This window comes from Clarias gariepinus, chromosome 5, assembly GCF_024256425.1.
Source record: "Clarias gariepinus isolate MV-2021 ecotype Netherlands chromosome 5, CGAR_prim_01v2, whole genome shotgun sequence".
In the NCBI taxonomy this organism is placed as follows: domain Eukaryota; kingdom Metazoa; phylum Chordata; class Actinopteri; order Siluriformes; family Clariidae; genus Clarias; species Clarias gariepinus.
Window position 1 is genome coordinate 28,134,124 of NC_071104.1, and position 19,687 is coordinate 28,153,810.

Consider the following 19,687-nt stretch of genomic DNA (forward strand, 5'->3'; position numbering starts at 1 on the left):
CCTAACAGCACTCTTCTTTTTCAATCCAATGCCTGACAATAGCATTTTTTTCTGCTCATATGAGTCATAGTACATGAGTGGAGTGGAGCGGCAGCAATTTCCTCTCTCTGCTCAAACCGTTCTATAATCACTCTCACTCCACTCCAGCTTTTTTATTTTCCGCTCCTCGCTTGCTCGCCACTCGAAGCGTTCTCTAATCACACCGCTCGCATACTCAAACTTACTGTTAGTAGTCTTAATTAACAATTTTTGATCATTTTCACACTGTCTTTTGCGAAATGACTCAGCAAGCGCCATGCTCGTAAATAAACGCATCATCAAATTGAGTAATGGGTAAATTAAGTTTTTTTTTTGTTTTTACAATCATGTGTTACACAGAAGCGATAATGGAGAGATCTCTGACTGAGAAATGATCCACTGATGCTCCAATGTTCCAAAAATTCGCTTCTCACTCTAGGCAAATCGCACCACTCCACTCCTCGCTCCGTTCGCTCACAGACTCTGATACGAGTTGGTTTTTTTCGCTCTGTGATTCAAACAAATGTACAAACTCTTACAATAGAAGAAAGAGCATTGCCTGGATGAAGTTACATATTTAATAAAGGGAAAACGCATTGCCACAGTATGTGGGGTGTGTCTCGACAATTACAAGCACAACATTTTTAGAAAGAGACCAGAAATATGTAAAGGGTAAAACTGAAACAAAAACAAAACAGTCACTTAGTTGCTTTCACACATCGTTTATAGTCAGAAGAATTACTGAACTCATTTCGAGGTCGTTCTTCAGACTGCAAACAGCTATGAGACTCTCCATCGCACTGTATTCTCATAAACACAGACAGCATAAGAATCTCCAGATGGTAGGAAACTTTTCCAGCTTATATCATAAAGTCACCTGCTGTGACAAGACACATATGAATACACAGTACTGTAATATACATTGCATATACAATACATGCTTATCTTCAGCATATAAACAAAAGACGGCGTGTGAAGAACAAGAGACAAAGGGACTGACAGGTGAGCTGGTGTTCCCTTATTTAGTTCCAAATCAAAAGCTCGCTCTTTCCACGCTGCAGTCGAGGCTGAGCCGAGGCTCTGATTGTTAAAACTCGGAAACCGGCCTGAGCAAGCCCGTGCCTCATCTCCTCTTGTTAATGTAATCAAGGGCAGGAATGGCCCGATAATGAAAAGTGGAATAAGATGGAACAAGAGGCTCGGCACAGAGGTGCTATTCAGACATGCGGGAGAGCGGGGAGGCCGAATCAAGCCGTCGTCGCGGCCCTTTCAGAAGCTAGACGTAATCACGTATTCATGGATTTCCCCATTCAGCGAATAATCTTAATCAGGACATTGTATCTTGGAAATCAAAGAAGCTATGATTGAACTTTCATCAAAAGAGTGGCTTTCAGGGATTTATATGGAGATCTGGAATGGAAAGCCAACTAATCCAGCCAAGGCGAGTCAGTTTCTGTACGCCGGGCTTCAGTCTAAAGGCATCAGCCACCCGCAACCTGCCTGTGATACTGTTACCATGGAGAGCTCTGGATTGAGAAGGCCACAACCTTTAAAGGATAAACTTATCTTCGCTACAGATCGCTATCTCTCCTCTTTTAAAGGTGAGCTTGGCGTCAGTAGAGGCAGCCGTCTCTTAGATGCTGACCACTTTAAGCACGGCCAAGGTTTCTATTTTTGATCATCGTCTCAATTTTGGACACGGTTGTACCACGCTTAAATCTCCCAGGACAATCTCGCGGGGAAGAACTTGCTCCTGTCTGTACTCTGTACACTGTACACTGTTTATGCAGTAGGTGTTGGGTAATGGAAGCCAGATGCAGCAGCTGTCTCCTGCACATCAAAAGTGCTGAGGAGAGCAAACACAGGAGTACAGACAGGAGGAAACGCTTAAACAATGAGAAGGAGGAGGGAGTCATGTAGCTGGGTAAGGGTGCTGCTCCATCACTGTCGGCCTCTGAAAGGGAATATATAAGCAGCACCATCTGTGACTGTTCCTCTTTTCTCCTTTTAGGGACTATTAGCAGAGTCACTAAAGGGCAGACATGCCAGCCTTCAGTCACACACATGGGCACACACACACACACACCCTTGCACATACACACCAAACCACACATACAAAAGCAAAGTTTGAAGGAAAAAATGTCAGGTTGATAACTCTTGTAAGCACATCCTGTTTCCATGAAGTTTTTTTTTTTTTCACAATTTTTTTTAGATTTTTCCCCAGACTTCACTATCTTCCACTAAGGATGAAAGCTGTTTTCAAGGCCATCGGTGGTCCAGAAAAACCAAACACGGGTGCTTGTGACACCACTCCACCAAACTGATGCAACCCCTGCAATCTGGCTGAGTAATATGATTGGTTCAACTTGTCATGTTGCTTCCCGTTTTAAGTTGCATGAAAGGGTTGCTATGTGTCAGTGGAGGACGTTGAACATTTTACTGATACATAAATCCAGACTTTCCTAGGACTGTGCTTGAGCATGGTGAAAAATCAATGCCTTGTCCCAGCTTGCATGGCTAAAAATGTGTCTACTTATGTGGAAACGTTTTCAGGTATTCCTTCAGGATGACATGCTGTGCAACCAAAGAGTGTATTTTAGAAACCTGCGTATGCAAAAAAAAATGTGTGTGGAATAATCAATCCACATAAATGTTAAAAGTCAATATTGTTACCTGAAAGCAACTTTCTAAAAATAAGCCCCACTTGGGCATTAGGACAAAGTGTGAACGTATGTTTATCTAAATGAACCGAGTTACTAAATAAAAATAACAAATAAATGAATAAATAAATAAATAAAAAGTAGTCACTGTTGACTTAGTAAGCCATGCTTTTTTTTTCCTTAACTCTGTTGTGTCTCTCCTATAAACACTATTCTTCCATGATGAACCTCAAAAGCATCATCCAGTGCCCTGCTCCCTCAGGTCTAAACCTGCCTGTCTCATCCCCAATCATCTCACCTCTCAACACACCGCTCGCAGCAGCCGTAAATGTGTTGAGATGAGATTCTGAGAGACTGATTTGAGGTGTTTGTGTCGGCGCACCTGTGTATGTGTGCATCCGTGTGAGTGTGTGTGCCCGTGCATTGGAGGGGTGTAATATCGGAGTCTGACTGTTATTACACTTTATCTTGATAGTGCAAAGTATAAAGATAACTTCAGTGCACAGACATCTTAAAAACAGAGAAGCCAATATCTCGATCATTGATGCGTTGAAGATTATGTTAAAATTAATAAAATCAAGTTTTTAAAAATTCTAAAAAAAAAAAAAAAAAATTGACATATTAGCACCCAACCTAAAGTTGAACACTGCAAGTAAATATACTATAGTTAGGATTTGGACAAGAAAAGCAGACACATCTGTCTGTCTCTCTGGAGTCATTAAGAGTTTCTGGAAACTAGAATTGAATTACAATCCATTTTTATTTTGTGGAATCAGCATCTTTGAATTTCTGGAGGTAATGCAGTAACTCTCTCATGTCATAGCTAAGCAAAAATCCAAAAAACGAACAGGCGCTCACTTTATTTTCAGATAGCATAATGTGCGAAGCCAATCTCTGTGTGTGTGTTGAGATTCTGCGAGGCAAACAAACGAGCTAATCATGTTAGTATAAGCATATTAAACTTGGAGGTAAATCTAACTGCAATGGCAAAAAAAAAAAGAAAAAAGAACTAATCAGCTGATTAAACTTGTGGAATTACACTCTCCATTGTCTTGTCGCTTATTCTTTGTCTAAGTTTATATTTATTTAACATTTTCTTTTACATTCAATATAGTGGAATTTGTGAAAGGTCTAGTCTCCAACTCTTACACTATAGCTTATTTAAAATTCTTCTCTCAAATACAGTACACTGCTAAAAACATTATTTTAGAAGGGTCAAGCACAGAAAACAACTAAGCAGATTTGAGATTACTGAAACTAAATTAAGACACATTAAAAACATTATCAAAACCTGGAAGGATAGCACTGAACCATCAACTATGTGGTAGAAACCTGGTGGAAAAAATCATAAATGGAGATCACTTAAACACTTAAAGTCGCATGGTAAAAATCAACAATAAAATACTTGTTTAATAGCGAAAGTAAGACCATTTACACACACAGTGTGATGAGAACTCACAGGATAGAGACTAAACAGCTGTTTGGTCATAAGAAACTCACTTGTTAATGAGACTAATTACAAAAAAGGCCTGAGTTTGGTAGGGAGCATAAAGATTGACTTTAGAGTGATGGAAAATGGTCATGTGGTCAGATGAGTTCGGATGAACCCTATTCCAAAGTGATGGGCGTGTCGGCAATCAGAATTGAGGATTTAACAGATTTATTTCAAGCCTCCATAACGTACTGTAATATGTTTTTTTTTGGTTAGTAATTCTTTATTAAATCTGCCGAAGAACTTAATCTACAATGTTTGGAAGACGTATGACTGTAAAAACCTTACTTTAGGTTTTACATGACCTCGATTTTCTCTTTCCCTCTTACACCCCAAGAACACATGTTACATAAACGTCGATGAGCCAAAAATAGTGTGTGTCAAAGGCGGATATTTACAGCCCTCACAAGGCAAAGCGACTGCATTAATGGGACTCTTGTATACTTGTGCCTTTTTAAATCCGAAGAAAGAAATGGAGGCGATGAATAGCTGCAATTACACACAATCCCATCTGATTGGCTTTGATTATTTAATATTTCACTTGTGATAAATTGTGGCGGAGCTGTTGAGATAAAGGGCTCTATCATAAGACATAATCTGGAGTCATTTACATTTGCGCTGGTTCACAGAGACTTGATCTGTTTGGAGTTGGAGATTCAATCCAGACCGCACTACATTGAGATCACTATCTACATAATAAGCCTGGCGTGGCAATAAAGGTTAAAGTAGGCTGTGTGTGTTGCATGCTTAGAATGGCGCAGTATGACGTAAAGGGTGTGTGCGTGTGTGTGTGTGTGTATGCGTGTGACTTTAGCACAGCAGCAGAATAGAAGATATTTGGCAGGGTTTTCAGATTCCCCATCTGTCTGCAGGATGTAAAACATCCTAATGGGCCCCATTCACCACCTGGGGCAATACCTTTCCTGTGTAGCATGCACACACGCACACAGACAGACAGACACAAACACAGACACACATGTCTAGCTTACCATCACTGAGGAGACACTTTACCATAATTATTAATGCCACTAATTAACATGAAGCTTTATGTTAATCGAACGCTAACCATAAACTCAAGTTAGAAAAAAAAAAGGTTGGTATTTTTAGATTTATCTTTTAAATAAAAGTCACAGTTCCTATAAAAATAAATAAATAAATAAATAAATAAATGAAGCAGCTATCTCCATGGGGATCAGCCACATGTCTCCATAAAGTCAAAAACCGAAGAATGCGCAATTGTTACCGAGTACAACGTACAGTATGGACATTCGAAAACCCACATACAAGCAGGAAAGTGTGCTCCTCCATCCAGTAGCTGAAACATCTGTCCTGCAGATCTGGTACCGGCTGTGAGCATGCAGTTTCCTGTGGATTTCAAATGGAAGGTGTAACTCAGTGCCATTTTAGACCCATTAACCACTGAGCTTTCCATAAACCAGCTATTTTTAAAAGGTACAACATGTGATGGCCACATTTGAACTGTGCTTGTCTGTAGAACTGGAAGGGTTTATAGTGCAGTTAAGTCCTGAGCCTTTATTCCTCTCCACTTCATCCCTTTATCACCAGGCTGCAGGGCATCATCCTGGCTCACGCAGCCAGTGGCCAACATCTGCACCATCACCCACACAAATACGGTCATGGTTGGTGGAAGGCAAACACCATTCACTACTAGAATGCAGGAAATAATGTACAGACGGAACTCCATTGGATGTGACATGGCTTTAGGCTGAAGCTAGGATAGAGGTGACCTAGCGCAAATAAATAAATAAACTGAATTCTAAATACAGTGCCTGTCCACAGTCAAGCTAGGCAATGGGAAACATAATCAGAGCCTATTGGGCTTCATTTAATGCTGCCCAGAATAACAAAACAGCCATGGATGAAGTCAGTGAAATCAATAAAAACGACAATCTGTCGCAAAATGGCTGCCATACACCACCAAAATGCCACCCATGTGTACCGAGTATAAATACAGGCATCTTTCTTTGTTAGAAAAAAATGTTATTCTGTGCTTTAGGCTGTTTAGGCTATTAAGAGTGTTTTGGTGCACATGGCTGCAAAGACATTAGCCATTTCGGTGTTTTCATGTTGCGTAAAAAAATAAAATTATATATATATACATTCTTTTTGACCTACCGCTCTCCAAACCTTGTTACAATGTTTACTCTCCAAATCACAGCAAGCACCCTGACCACAAGAAAAACTTTTTTATTATTATTATTATTATTATTTAAATAACTCTTACATCCCTTACTCTGTCAAACACTGACGGTGCAGTACAGGACTGCTTATCTGCTCAGAACAACAGGCCAGGAGCATTAGCCATTAGCCATAGACCAGCCTGCTGACTAGCTATCTTTCTCCATGGAGTCTGAAGAGAAAGGGAAATCAGGCCAGAGAGAAAGAAACAGAATGGGCTCGTCACAATAAGTCGGATTATGTGAGGCAGGAGCGCCAGCGTAGGCCCCGCTCTCTGATGAGTAGCGATGGTTCACCTTGAGGATGAGCTGAGACAGAAAAACTCGCACAGGAAAGAAAAAAGGAGGAAGAAAAAGACTAATTTAAAACAAACTTTCACATGCAGTGTGAAGCAAACATGCTTTTGAGGTAAAAAAAAAAAAAGCTTTTCTTGCTTTAATAACCAAGTGCTAACCTGTGTATATTTAATTTTTTTTGCTTGTTTGGTAAATTAGTTTTTTTGCTTAGTTTTTTAAAAATGTGATTCTCTCACACTCAGCATCTCTACCACTCTATTCTGTATACAGGGTCGTAAGGGGCCTGTGTCCTATCCCAGGATACTTGGGGCATAAAGTGGGGTACACTCTGGACAGGGTACAAATCCATCGCAGGGCACACACACATATCCACACACTTACTCTCAGTCAACACACTATGAGCAATTTGGAAACGGCCAATTTTAAATTACTCTGCATGTCTTTGGACTGTGGGATGAAACCAGAGTACCTGGAGGAAACCCACCAAGCACAGGGAGAACATTAAACCCGGAACGTGGATGTGCAAGGCTGCAGTCCTAACTACTACACCACTAGGTGATTCTGACCTTTTTTTTTAAAAACATACTATATTTAAATATTTTTAGATTTTCAGAGCATACAGTACATGAAACATGGGGTGATTTTACCTTTTAGCAATAATACTGACTATTTCTACCGCTGCAAATATTTGTCTAAAGCATGTCGTCTATTTTAACCACATGACTCAGAGAACAATGAGGTAATGTTAAGCTTCTAATTAGCTGACCGCATTCTTAATAAACTGAAGAAGTCGTGTCCGTCAACTTGAAGCAGGATTTTTTTTTATTAATTATTAAATGCCATGAAATCCCAAGCTTAATTTGCTTACACCTCTACCGAGCTCTTTGTTCTCAGTGCTGTCCAGAGAGAGAGAAATAATTCCCCCCCACAGGTTACAGTGTGTTTTGTAGCTCACTATAAAGCTGTGGCTGTGTTCCAAATCCCACAGTAGCATACTAAACAGCGTGGTACAGTAGCACACTGCGCAGATGTTACATCCCAGGCCACATCAGCATTTTTGTGAGTCCTCGAAGGGCTATGAACTGAAGCTAATTTAATTTATTACTCTGTTTTATTGATTAACACCAATAAATGACACCAGGTGATAGAAGAATAGAACATTTCCAGGAAAATTGGCTAATAGAGACTATTCAGCTGTTAAGACTGGTTAAAACCATTTAAATATACAATTTACTCACTCACTTATTCTCTATACCTCTTGTCCTGTACAGGGTCACAGGAGAAGTATCCCAGGGGACTCGGGGTACACTCTGGACGGCATGCCAGTCCATCACAGGGCACACAAACACACACACACACACTACAGGAAATTTCTAAATATCAAATAGCCTGATGCATGTTTTTGGACTGTGGAAGGAAACCAGAGTACCTGGAGGAAACCCACTGAGGAAAACCTGCAAACTCCACACACACACAGACCCGAGGTAAAAATCGAACCTTCGACCCTGGAGGTATGAGGCCACGGTGCTATTCATCTATACCAACCAGCCACCCAAAAACAAATCAATTTAATAGTTTTTTAAAAATACATAATGATATGAGAGAGATTTTAGGGGAACTCAAACTGGCTTATCCCTACATTTTTACCCTCCGGTTTCTCATCTTTTTCATCAGCCATTATCAACATTCCATCAGCATTCTTCTTTGACATACTGTATTTTATAGGGGTGTGTGCAGGGTAAATTTGGATTTGGAGACATCACGGAATCACACTTAAGGCCAGCACCCAAAACATTTCTGAATTTTATTTGTAGACGTGGGTCTGATTTGCACTCTGGCTTTATCAGCTTAGATACTACAGGGGTAGCTGTGGACTCTGCTCGGTCTGCGAGCCTCGAGTTTGACACCTGTAATTTAGAACAGTAGTACCATTTGGGAAGCTGTGTCTCACTTGTACTGTATGTTTTTTTTTACCAGTCAGCGTCGGTATGCAAATAACATGCAAATATACGTCTTGTGTGATAAAAGCCTATGATTTTTTTTTTTACAGCCACCGACAACATGCTGCATTTTTTCAGTCTTGCTGCAAATGTTTAGTCACTAAAATACCAAGAGGTGCTTAGATTCTAGCCAGCAGCTTGATATAATTCACTAAGAGGATGCATATTTCATCTTTTCTCTCTCTCCGTCTCTCTCGCGCTCATTCTCCTAATGCTGGAGTACACAGTGTGTATCGTGGGAACGTTGCTGTGCATGGAAGCACTCCTTAGCTCTTCCACAACCCAGCCAAATAAAAACAATTAAAAAGTTAATTGCCCGTTAGGTGGAGCTGGTCAGGATGCCCGTGCTCTGATTCGCTGAATTAGCCATGCGGCGTGTCCTCTGCATCACCTCGGGCGGTGGTTCCGCCCTCCAGAACGCGATCATCACAGAGTGGACAAATGGCCATGTGGACATGTGTTGGCCTCTGTGCCCTTCGCCATGCAGATTAGCCATGGCACACGGGCAGAGACTGCGGCATTCGGATACACTGACACACAGACAACATGCCATATGGAACTGAGGGCAGAATGCTCCGTTTAACAGCAGTTGCACACACGTAGACACACACACACACACACAAACACACACTTCCTATGATTCGTGCTCAGTAATGTTGGCTCTAGGCTCAAGCCCGCTGTGTGACCTGAAACAAACTCCATTACAGTCCATTTCTCAGCTCCATCTCACACACTTGGCCGTCCAGGTCAAGCGATGCATCACGACCACCATCGGTTTGCCACGCCGAAGCGTTCAGGGAAGAAAGAAGAAAGGGGGGGGGCGGGGGGGGCAGCTAAAAGAGAAAGAGAGAGAGTATAAAAAAGATAAACTACCTCAGCAGTCCGAATCCCTTCTTCTTCGTCTTTTTATCAGGATCTTCCGTGGCCTCATCTGCTTTCTTTTTGTCTTTGTCCCTCCCTTTGCTCTTCGACTTGTCTTTCTTCTTTCCTTTCGCTTTCTTCTTCTTGTCCTTCTTATTGTCATCGTTGTCTCCCAGCCCTTGGCGTGAGGAGCTGCTAGCTGGGGTGTCCCGTCCCGAGCTCGCCTCTGAGCCCTCATCTGAGAGAGAGAGAGTAAAACAGTGAGACAAAAACTGAAATTGAGAGAACACAAGCCAATCACAGGCCAACAAGATTTGTCCTCGTTTCCTTACCAGCTAATGATCGTCTATTTCATCTAAAATCAACCGTATTCTTTACGAGCAAACAATGATCAGTAAATCCTCAATTTATATTCTCCAAAACTACTTATGTACAAAAAAATTCTTTGAAGGCGGCATGGTGGCGTAGTGGTTAGCACTGTCGCCTTACACCTCCAGGGTCCGGGATCAATTCCCGTCACTGTGTGAATGGAGTTTGCATGTTCTCCCCGTGCTTGGTGGGTTTCTTCCGGTTACTCCGGTTTCCTCCCACAGTCCAAACACACGCAGGTTGGGATAATTGGCATTCCCAAATTGCCCGCAGTGTGTCAGTGTATGTACGTGTGTGCCCTACGATGAATTTACACCCTGTCCAGGGTCTTCCGCGCCTCGTGCCCCAAGTCTCCTGGGATAGGCTCCAGGCCTCTCGCCACCCTGAATACAGGATAAAGTGGTATAGACGATAAGTGATGAGTGAGTGAGTGAATTTTATCGTTTTTTTCCTAATATGCCCAAGAATGGGCTAAAGAAACAAACAATGATGACATGAGGAAGAAACCTTGAGAGGAAGCAGAGTCAAAGAGACTCCTTAGTGGCATAGTGGAATAATAAATCAATTCTCTTTCATAAAAATACACTGTAAGGTCAATGAGTATCACATGTGAGCACAGTGTAAATGTGACTCCTAGGACGAGTGCAAAACTGTCTATATGATAACAACAGCAGTTCTACAGTGAGTAGTAAGTCTAAAGTATCCAGATGAGAATATTCAGTAAAGCAACGATGAAATGTGGAGATCAACTGTTATTGTTTGTTTTTATTATTGTTATTCGGGGTTATCTTTGTGCGACCGTTGTAGTAATAATGTTTACACCTATAAAGATTATATATCATAATGAAAATTCATCCAAAAAAGGAAAAAAATATCCATCTTTTAGGATATTGAGTAGAACCCTGCTACTGTACGACATCAGTGATAATAAAAACTTCTAAAACAGTATAAAAAAAACCCTCTAGATTTACCCTAAATAGATTAATAGCAGGATTAAGATAGATTAAATAAAAGAAACTGAAGAGAATGAGGAAGGAGAGAGAGGGAAGCTGAGCAACTCCCCAAAAGACCCATTAACATAACCATCTGTTAGTGTACTCTCTAGCAAACTGTAGCTGCGCTTGTGTATGTGTGGTTGAGAGTGTGTACAGCCAGTGGCATCAATCTTGAACACCTGTACACCAAACATCTGGTCTCAAAAAATGTGTTTAAGCATTAGCAATAGAAATAAATACTACCCCGTGTGAGTGTGAATGGGGCTTTATGGAGAGGCCACTCTCTAGGCTTCGAGAGGTGACGGCACGCTGTGATGATTAGCATGGCATTTCCAGGACACATCACAAACCATCACCTCTTCCCCACAAACACCACATCTGGAATAAGGCTAACATTTCACTAGAGATGATATATGCCTCTAAACTATTCTCCATTTCTCCATTTCAGTCTGTAAGGTTGCGACAGTATCAGTTATTAAGTGCTGTTTAGACGAGTAAATTCAGCAAAAGTTCATAAAGGTTCATAAAGAATTGCCACTGGCTCCGCGCGGCTGTTTAAGCCCGGTTCCAGCTCTGCGGTTAAAGTACTGCTGTCTGAATGCAAGAGATAAACAGAAACGCAACAGCGGAAAAACCTCTTCCCGGCTGAGCCTTAACACACACACACAGACAGACAGACAGACCCACACACAAACACACTTGTGACGTCAGGATCAAGGCTGAGGAGGTTCTGTTGGGACTCGAACCAAGGCTGTACTCCGCATAAACAAAAGTAGAGCAGACGCATAAATCCATGCGGATAGAGAAATGGCTGAATGGCAGAAACACAACGCATCCTCAAAGGGCTGCTACAGATCTTGCCGAGCGCCAACTCGCATCCCAACTTACTTTTGTTCCCATTCATGTGCGGCCTGCTTATTAATCCGCTGCACATTAGGAAGTAAGAGACGTCTGTGCCGAGTGGAAAAAAAAAAAGAGATCTTTACAAATGCAACACATCACTGGAGGAAGAAGGCAGAGGAATCGCTTTGACGACAGCGCTCGGAGAGCATTACCTGCCATCGGCACGCTCTAATATATCAAAGCTGTAATTGAGCTGCACATAGTTGAAAGGAATCCAAAGGAAGCCATTTCAAAGCAAACCAAATCCTGTCCTTAATTCCCTTTTTATTTGCTCTCCATACTGATTTATGATGCATGACAGTTTTTTTTTTTTTTTAAAGCGAAGGTGGATTATTAAACGCTGTCGTGTCGTGTTCAGTCTCTCGTCACTGTTTCCTGAGTGTACGAGTCAGAAACACACTCGTAATCCCCCATAGATGGGGACCTGAACTTGTGCACCAACATTCAGACAGGTAAGGTTTCCTGCAAAGCTGCTTAAACAAGAGATTGATTGGACGTGTACTATAGGTTTAGATGTGAAGGTCTGTGCTGTACAGTCACTAGCTGGCTGTTGAGCCTTGTTCTTGGGACACGAAAGGATTAGCAGCCCGTGGCACAGACGCTAATGAGATGTGAGGGAAACACTATGTGCCTAATTACTGTCCCTCTCACTGCTGCTGTTGCTGTAACCAGTGTGTGTGTGTGTGTGTGTGTGTGTGTGTGTGTGTGTGCCTGCATGTGCGATGTGTGCGAATGATCCATCTCCAACCATCTCCACCTGTCGGTAAACACCAGCTGTGTTCGCACTGAATGCAGCATCAATGAGAGACAGAGGAAAAAAAAAAAGGAATGATGATAATTTGTGTTAATGAGGAAACTAATTCAAAAAGTTTTGCTTCATGTTTCGAAGACATGCACGTGTTAAAAGCAGAAAGAGTAGAAGACTGTTTACATGCAACAGGATTATAACCGGGAGGAAAAACACAGCGAACATCATGAAAATGTTGCTATGGTGATGTTTCTGAAGAATCACTGCTACATGAGGAAAGACGAGCTCTCGCGATGATGATTGGCCTACAGTGAAGAAGACGATACGCAGCTAGGCTAATCAGGACAGATGTGGGGTTGTGTTTGTATTTCTTTCTCATTAAATCTCTAATGTCTTTAAGACCATGCTTTATACTCTGGGTTTAACTTTTTTCTTTTAAATAAACATGATACAGTTTGTCTTTTCTTTAAGGCCCCAGTCACACACTGACAAAGCCAATGTAGTTCCCACTGCATCCTAAAAATACTGAAGAACGCAGCGAGAAGGAGGTCAAAATAAAAAATAAAAATGTGCATTTAAGTTCATCCTACATCCTAGCTATGTCACTAATTTTCTAATAATGATCTTATCAGGCCGGGTAAGCAGGCGCTTGTCATGCGCTTACTAGGTTGTCAGGTTGGTGTAGATGCCGCGACATGTGCATTTCATGTGCATGCTTGTGTTTTTCAACATAAGGTGATGGAGGAATTTGATCCAATAGTTATACTGAATTCCCTGAACATCACCATGAACATGGTAAGCACTACAAAAACTTCTTAAATGCAGTCTTCTACAACGTGGCATGAACCTACAGTACCAAAGTCATTGCACTTGCCTGCAGTTTGTAGTGAGAACTTCAGTGATGTAACAACAACAACGCAGTGACATCCTTAGAATGCAATCCAGCTTTTTCGATCCATGGCATGCTTGTAGTATAGAACTGCACCTCAGTGAAGTCCCTATGGGTGTTGGTTATGTTGTTAATTGGACAATGCCATTGTTACTACTGTACATCATCAAGTACTTTCTCTGACTAGCTTCGACCACATCCTTACCAGGCTTTTTTTTTTAAGTTATAATAAAAAAAAGAAAAAGAAAAAAGCTGGCAGATCCACATAAAATGAGACAATAAAGTAAGTCCCCGACTTAGGAACATTCGAGTTACGAATTGCCACAGACACGAACCGAGGGCCTACGGGCATTTGTAGAACAAATTGCGGCTCACATGTACAAAAATAGACAGTGCAGCGCACTAGATACCAATACTTACAATTTGATACGATATTTTCAGTGTGTAAGTGAACGTATATAGTGTCTAATGTCCAGTATATTGTATGTTCGTGCAAATAAGAAGTGCGAGAGAAATGAGTCGGCCTCATCGGGTTCGAGAAATCAGTCTGGAAGTCTGATGATAGAAAATGACTTTTCTGTAAAGCTGTCCCAATGATGAATAATCCTAATTTCAGGAAAATCCTCAACAAGAAAGTTCATAGTCCAATACAGCTTTGAGACGAAATAGCATCAGTTTAAGCACACAGTAAACGCCATGTAGCATTGTCCTCTCCCGATGTCTTTCTGGGCTGCTTGTAAATGATACCAGGTAACCCCACTGTAGATGACCAAGATTCACCTTACGATTTAAAGGCGCAGTCTTGTGAGAGTATGATGAGGAAATCAACACACCAAACCTGAGTTTTTTTTTGTTTTTTTACTTTACATTGTATATTTGGGTCAAAGGTGTATTAAACTCACTTTGTCAGACTTATGAACAAATCCGACTTACGAACATGCACTCCCTACAGAACTTGTTCATAAGTCAGAACTTACTGTACTACGCCCAAAGCCGTTTCTACCACATTCCTTCCAAGTTTATACGAGTTCTTACTGTGTTCACTAAATTTTTGGCGGACGTAATAAAACTGAGAATTTTTTTAAATGACTAACTGGATGAACTTGTAGTGGAACCATACACCGACAGCGATGATACCACGAGTGGAATTGTGGGCCACGAGTGCCCAGTGGAAATCGTGGTGAAATAAACTAGTGATTAACCAGTGATTTGATTAATATAACAAATAAAAATTCTTCATGGCAAAGTTTGCATGGCTGCCATCAGATTAAATAAAGATAAAAATTCCTATCTAAAACAAGACGAAGAATATTCGTGCTAGAAAGGCGAAACCAAGCGTGAAGGATGACATCCTAGAAGAAGCTGAATGTGTATTTAGCTTCTAATTCTTATACATATATTGTTTTATGCTCGAACAGATCTCGGAGGAAAGTACGGAGAAGGCACAGGTGGTGTGTGGATGCGGTAGAATAAATAGTACTGAATTGTGTGCGTGTGTGTAGTCTGAGACTGCTGTTCCTCAACTGTGCTGTATCTGTCAGAGCCAGCCTGTTCGCACTGAGCATAATGAGCAACATCTCTGTTCTGTCACACTTTCTTCCCTTCTTCTTCTTTTCCTTCGTCTCTCTTTCTCTCCCTCTGCTTCTCTGTCTGGATACTCTCTGCTCTCTCTCAGGATGGCCAATTAAACTGGTGTTAGAAAACAGGAAACACACGGCAGGGACACAGTTGCTCACTTAACTCCTTATTTCCCATTCCTCTATCACAATGGACACACCACACGGAACACATCAATGTGTATCGATACAACAATACGCGTTATGAGGCAAAACATTAATGACTTGGCACAGAGATAAAACAGCACAGAGATGACGGCACATCTACAATTTACATAGCACAGAGACAACAAAGCACATCTACGTACATGGGACATAGTACAGAGACAGGGTGCAGAGCAAACAAACAGCACAGCACGTTTTTATGGTGCACAGCACAGAGATAACAGCACATCAACATGGTGCACAGCACAGAGACAGCACAGCACAGCACATTTTATGGTACACAGCACAAAGACAACACAATGCATCTACAGGGCGCATAAAGACAGACAACAGCACATCTACATTATACATACCACAGACAACACAGCACATCTACAGTACACGATTTATAGCAAACAGACAACCCAGCACACTTACATAGTGCATAGGACAGAGACAACAGGTCATAGCACAGAGTCAACACAAGACATCTACACTATGCATAGCACAGAGACAACACAGCACATCTACACAGTGCACGGAGACAACACAACACAAGACATCTACATGGTGAATAGAAGAGGGATAACAAAAGACATATACACAGCGCATAGCACAGAGACAGCACAGTACAGTACATGGGAAAGAGGACAGAGAAAAAAATTACATCTATACGACTATACGATACAGTCATTCTAGACAATAAAGAGCATAGGGTAGACAGCACAACATAGCACAAAGAAAACATTGGCCATCCACATAGTGTCGTGCACAGAGATGGTAACACATCTACAGTACACATAGCAAAGTGACAAAGCGCAGCATGGACATGGACCACAGACAGAAAAACCAACACAGCATGTACAGACAGCATAGCACAAAGGCTAAACAGCACATTGCAGTGTTCAGTTGATACTGTCAAACTGTGAAAGGCACAGCACAGAGAGAGACAACAAAGAACACTTAATCACAGTAGAGCACAGTGACAACACAGCACATACAATATTAACACAGCAGATCAAATCACATAACACAAACACAGCAGAGCACAGGGACAGCAAAATATGTAAAGCAAGGTACAGGGATGACGATCATACTAGAACGCATATAAACACTATAAACAGCAAAGCAGGAATGGAGTGCCATCCCTACACCATATCACACCGAGATGGTGCAGCTTACTGTATATTTACCAGGGAGTTTAACAGTTCGACTATTTGTACCATTCAGCAAACTTTGTCATTTTTCATTCGCTGAAAACAAATACATCAAGACTATAGAATACGAGATGAAACAAAAGGCCAACTACATAAGGTCCTTATGTAGTCCAAGAACATCACTGCTACTATACTTGGCTCAAAGCGGTTAACCTATACTGGGTTAATAAGGAACTGTACACAACCAACCTGTAAATGCTCTTGTCTTGTCTCAGCTAGTCAGCTAATTAGGTTTGTAAGTTGGCTAATTAGGTTTTTTTTTTGTTAATTTATGTTGTTAATTTACGTTGCATGTAGCACCTTAGTCCTGGAGGACGGTTGTTTCGTTTCACTGTGTATGAAACTGTATATGGTTAAAATGACAATAAAAGCTTACTTTAACGTGATATGAACACAAACAAACGTGTGCTGTGCTTATTTACCATCGTCCTCCTCAGCCGGACCATCGTACGATTTGTCAATGGCAGCACGGAAGCTCTCGTTGCAGCCGCGGCCCCTTCCCATATGAGCACGAGGTCTGTGGAAGAGCAGTAGGTCATTCTTCTGAGCCTCGGACACGGCCGTCTGCAGACTCTCTAGGGAACTGGACTTTTTCAGGCCTAGAGTAGGACCCACCTCCGCGCCAGAGAAAGCTGAGGAGTAGAATAGAGAAGTTATGTTAGTTTGGAGTTTTCCTTCCTAGCAGAATGCTTTCCATGCATGGAATTTAATGTGATATTATAGACTGTATAATATCTGTGAACTTGGTCACATTGGCTCAAAAACAAACAAACAAACAAATAAATAAATAAACTGTGTCTGTTATTTATTCTTCCTTATATTAATAATTCATTATGCAGGCTGATTAAAGATACGGAGTCAACAGCACGACCATTCTCTCCTGGCACAAGAAAAAGTAAAAAAGCTAATAAGGACCTGCAATGTGTGACTTGTGTGCATGGTCGCAGCAGTAAAGGTGGAATTACAGTACTGTGTCTATGAAAAAAAAAAACACCCTTCTGTCACAACTGCCATCATTAATGTAAAAATAAGGATGCATACCGTGCTGTAGAGTGCTAATGTATACCATGTGGAATAACAGATAGCAATATTAAAACTTTATATTAATTCAGATCATGGCATTTGGACGTATCAGACGAGGAAAGTGTGTGCATGAGTCAGGGTTAAACTCGTCCTCCCCCTCTCTTGCCTCGGTGCTTTCTTGCTCTTATGAAAATGACTTTTTAAACACCGTGCTCTGCAGCAAGTGATGAATGAGGAGACTGAACCAGAGAGCAGTACCTCCATCAATCAGAGCCTTTCCTCTTTTTTCTCTCACTTTTACTCTATCCCTCCATCTCCAGCCATCTTTGTTCATCCATTCCCTGCACCCAAGACCATTAGCTAAAGCAGCACAACTCTCTCATTCATAAGTAAGGAAATCATTGTATCGACAGATCTTGTGCCCTGCTAGAATTCCAATCTGCCGGCTGCTTTACCGGCGCTGCAGCTCCCTGTTTGGCTAATGGCTGTTTAAATGAAAGAGGGAACGGTGTTTTCATTTGCCGAAGATGAGAGCAGAAAAAAAGAACAAAAAATGGGAAGCCTACATCACACACAGACATCAGTAGGAACACTGGAAACATGTATGATTGAAGACAAGGCAGAGAGATGGGTGAAAGGAGCGAGGGGGGGGAAGAAGGAAGACTGATGTGTGTTTTTTAAACCTTTCAAAAACCCCGTTTCTGATGAGTGCTGTCTGTCATTAGCTGGGATAATAGAACGAAAAAGCCTAGAGTAGGTGGGTGTGTTGGAGTGTAATGAGGCTTCATCGTGTCCTGGCAGGTAACAAGATGAGTACAAAAGAGATTTTCCAATTTCCCAAACAGTTTCTTCTGTGCTGTGAATATGAAACGTTCGAACCATAACAGAAGTGTTTTAGTAAAACTGTAGATCACGGCAAGTCACCTTAACCGGTTGTAAAGAACAGAGAAGCTTTCAAATCAAATTATTCATCGCTTGCCACAGTGGTTTACCAAAAAAAAAAAAAAAAGAAAATTTATCAGAAACAGAGCTGATCAGAGAACTGAAACATAAAGCCACCAATTCACCTGTATACAGTGACACATGAAAATAATTAACAAACATATATTTATATTTATCCATAATAAAGCAGGGTGAAGAGATGAGATGAGCCTTAACGCCTTGCAATTTTGGAAATACAGATCTTGAACGATACAATAGAGGACTTCTACCTCCTTAGGAGAAGACTGTCTGGATGACACGGTCGGTTACAGTGAGAGACAGAATCAGAAAAAAATGGAAAAGATGTACAGATGCGACTGGACTCCTGAGAGAGAAAAATAATACAGAGAAGAGAATTTGAGTCCTCTTTTTTGTTTTACCAATCTAATCTCTGTCACCACATCTGTTACGTGTCTGTTTACCAAAAACCAACACTCCTACTTGCAACGCAATGTGAAAAAACAAACAAAAGAAACACTAACACTATTGTGAAATTAAAACAGAAATATAAGGAATATGTTGATGGTACATCGATTAAGTAACTCTGTTCTAAAAATAAAATTCACGATGTACACGTAATTAATCGTAATGACTTTTTACTTTTGGTGTCACTCAAGAGTATGAACATTGTATAATAAAAGTACACAAGAGCAGCTTTGGTTGGAATCTCGGGTCTATTACACTAATATCTTTTACATTTTAGTGTAATTTATAGTTCTGTATTTACTTTACACGGCTTTATAATAAAATAAAATAAAATAAACAAAAAAAAAAGAGTAAGGAAGATTAACAAAAAAGGAAACGTGTAGAACATCAAGCTCATGGTCATCGCATACTGATCCTTTGCAGTGACACAACTACCATGACTACGACTCAGGACTTTGAGAATTATTCAAAAGAAAAACAAGTGTGTGAAATAGATGAAGAAGGTAATAAGGATATTCATTTGCAGAAGTTTGATTTGTTATCATAAGGTGATTACCTTAGAAGGTGTACAAATATGTGATTCCTCCTGGATTTGGTAGTGTTTGCTGGCTCATTCAGTGCTTCGGGTGTAAATGAGATGGTGCTATGGAATGTGCTATGCTTTACACTCCAAAGAATTATGTGCATAACCAATAGCATAACTAGCATAACATAACCAATAGCAAAACTAGCATAACATAACTGATAGCATAACATAGCATAACTTGCATAACATAACTAACTAGTCCAGGGTTGAATCCCAAATAGCATAAAATGGAAAGCTAGGGCCCTATGTAGGGTGTATAATCAC

At 40.9% G+C, this 19,687-nt stretch overlaps 1 protein-coding gene across 5 annotated transcripts in view; it reads right to left on the minus strand.

The window, feature by feature from the left end:
- The window catches only part of pard3bb (par-3 family cell polarity regulator beta b), a 307,077-nt gene that overhangs the window by 69,097 nt on the left and 218,293 nt on the right, over window positions 1-19,687 (minus strand). For all 5 annotated transcript variants that reach the window (XM_053496440.1, XM_053496439.1, XM_053496437.1 and 2 more), the window contains 2 exons: window positions 16,830-17,039; window positions 9,539-9,764 (listed from right to left, as the gene is read on the minus strand). In XM_053496440.1, the coding sequence (XP_053352415.1) occupies window positions 9,539-9,764; window positions 16,830-17,039 (436 nt within the window). The remainder of the gene's footprint in view (window positions 1-9,538; window positions 9,765-16,829; window positions 17,040-19,687) is intronic.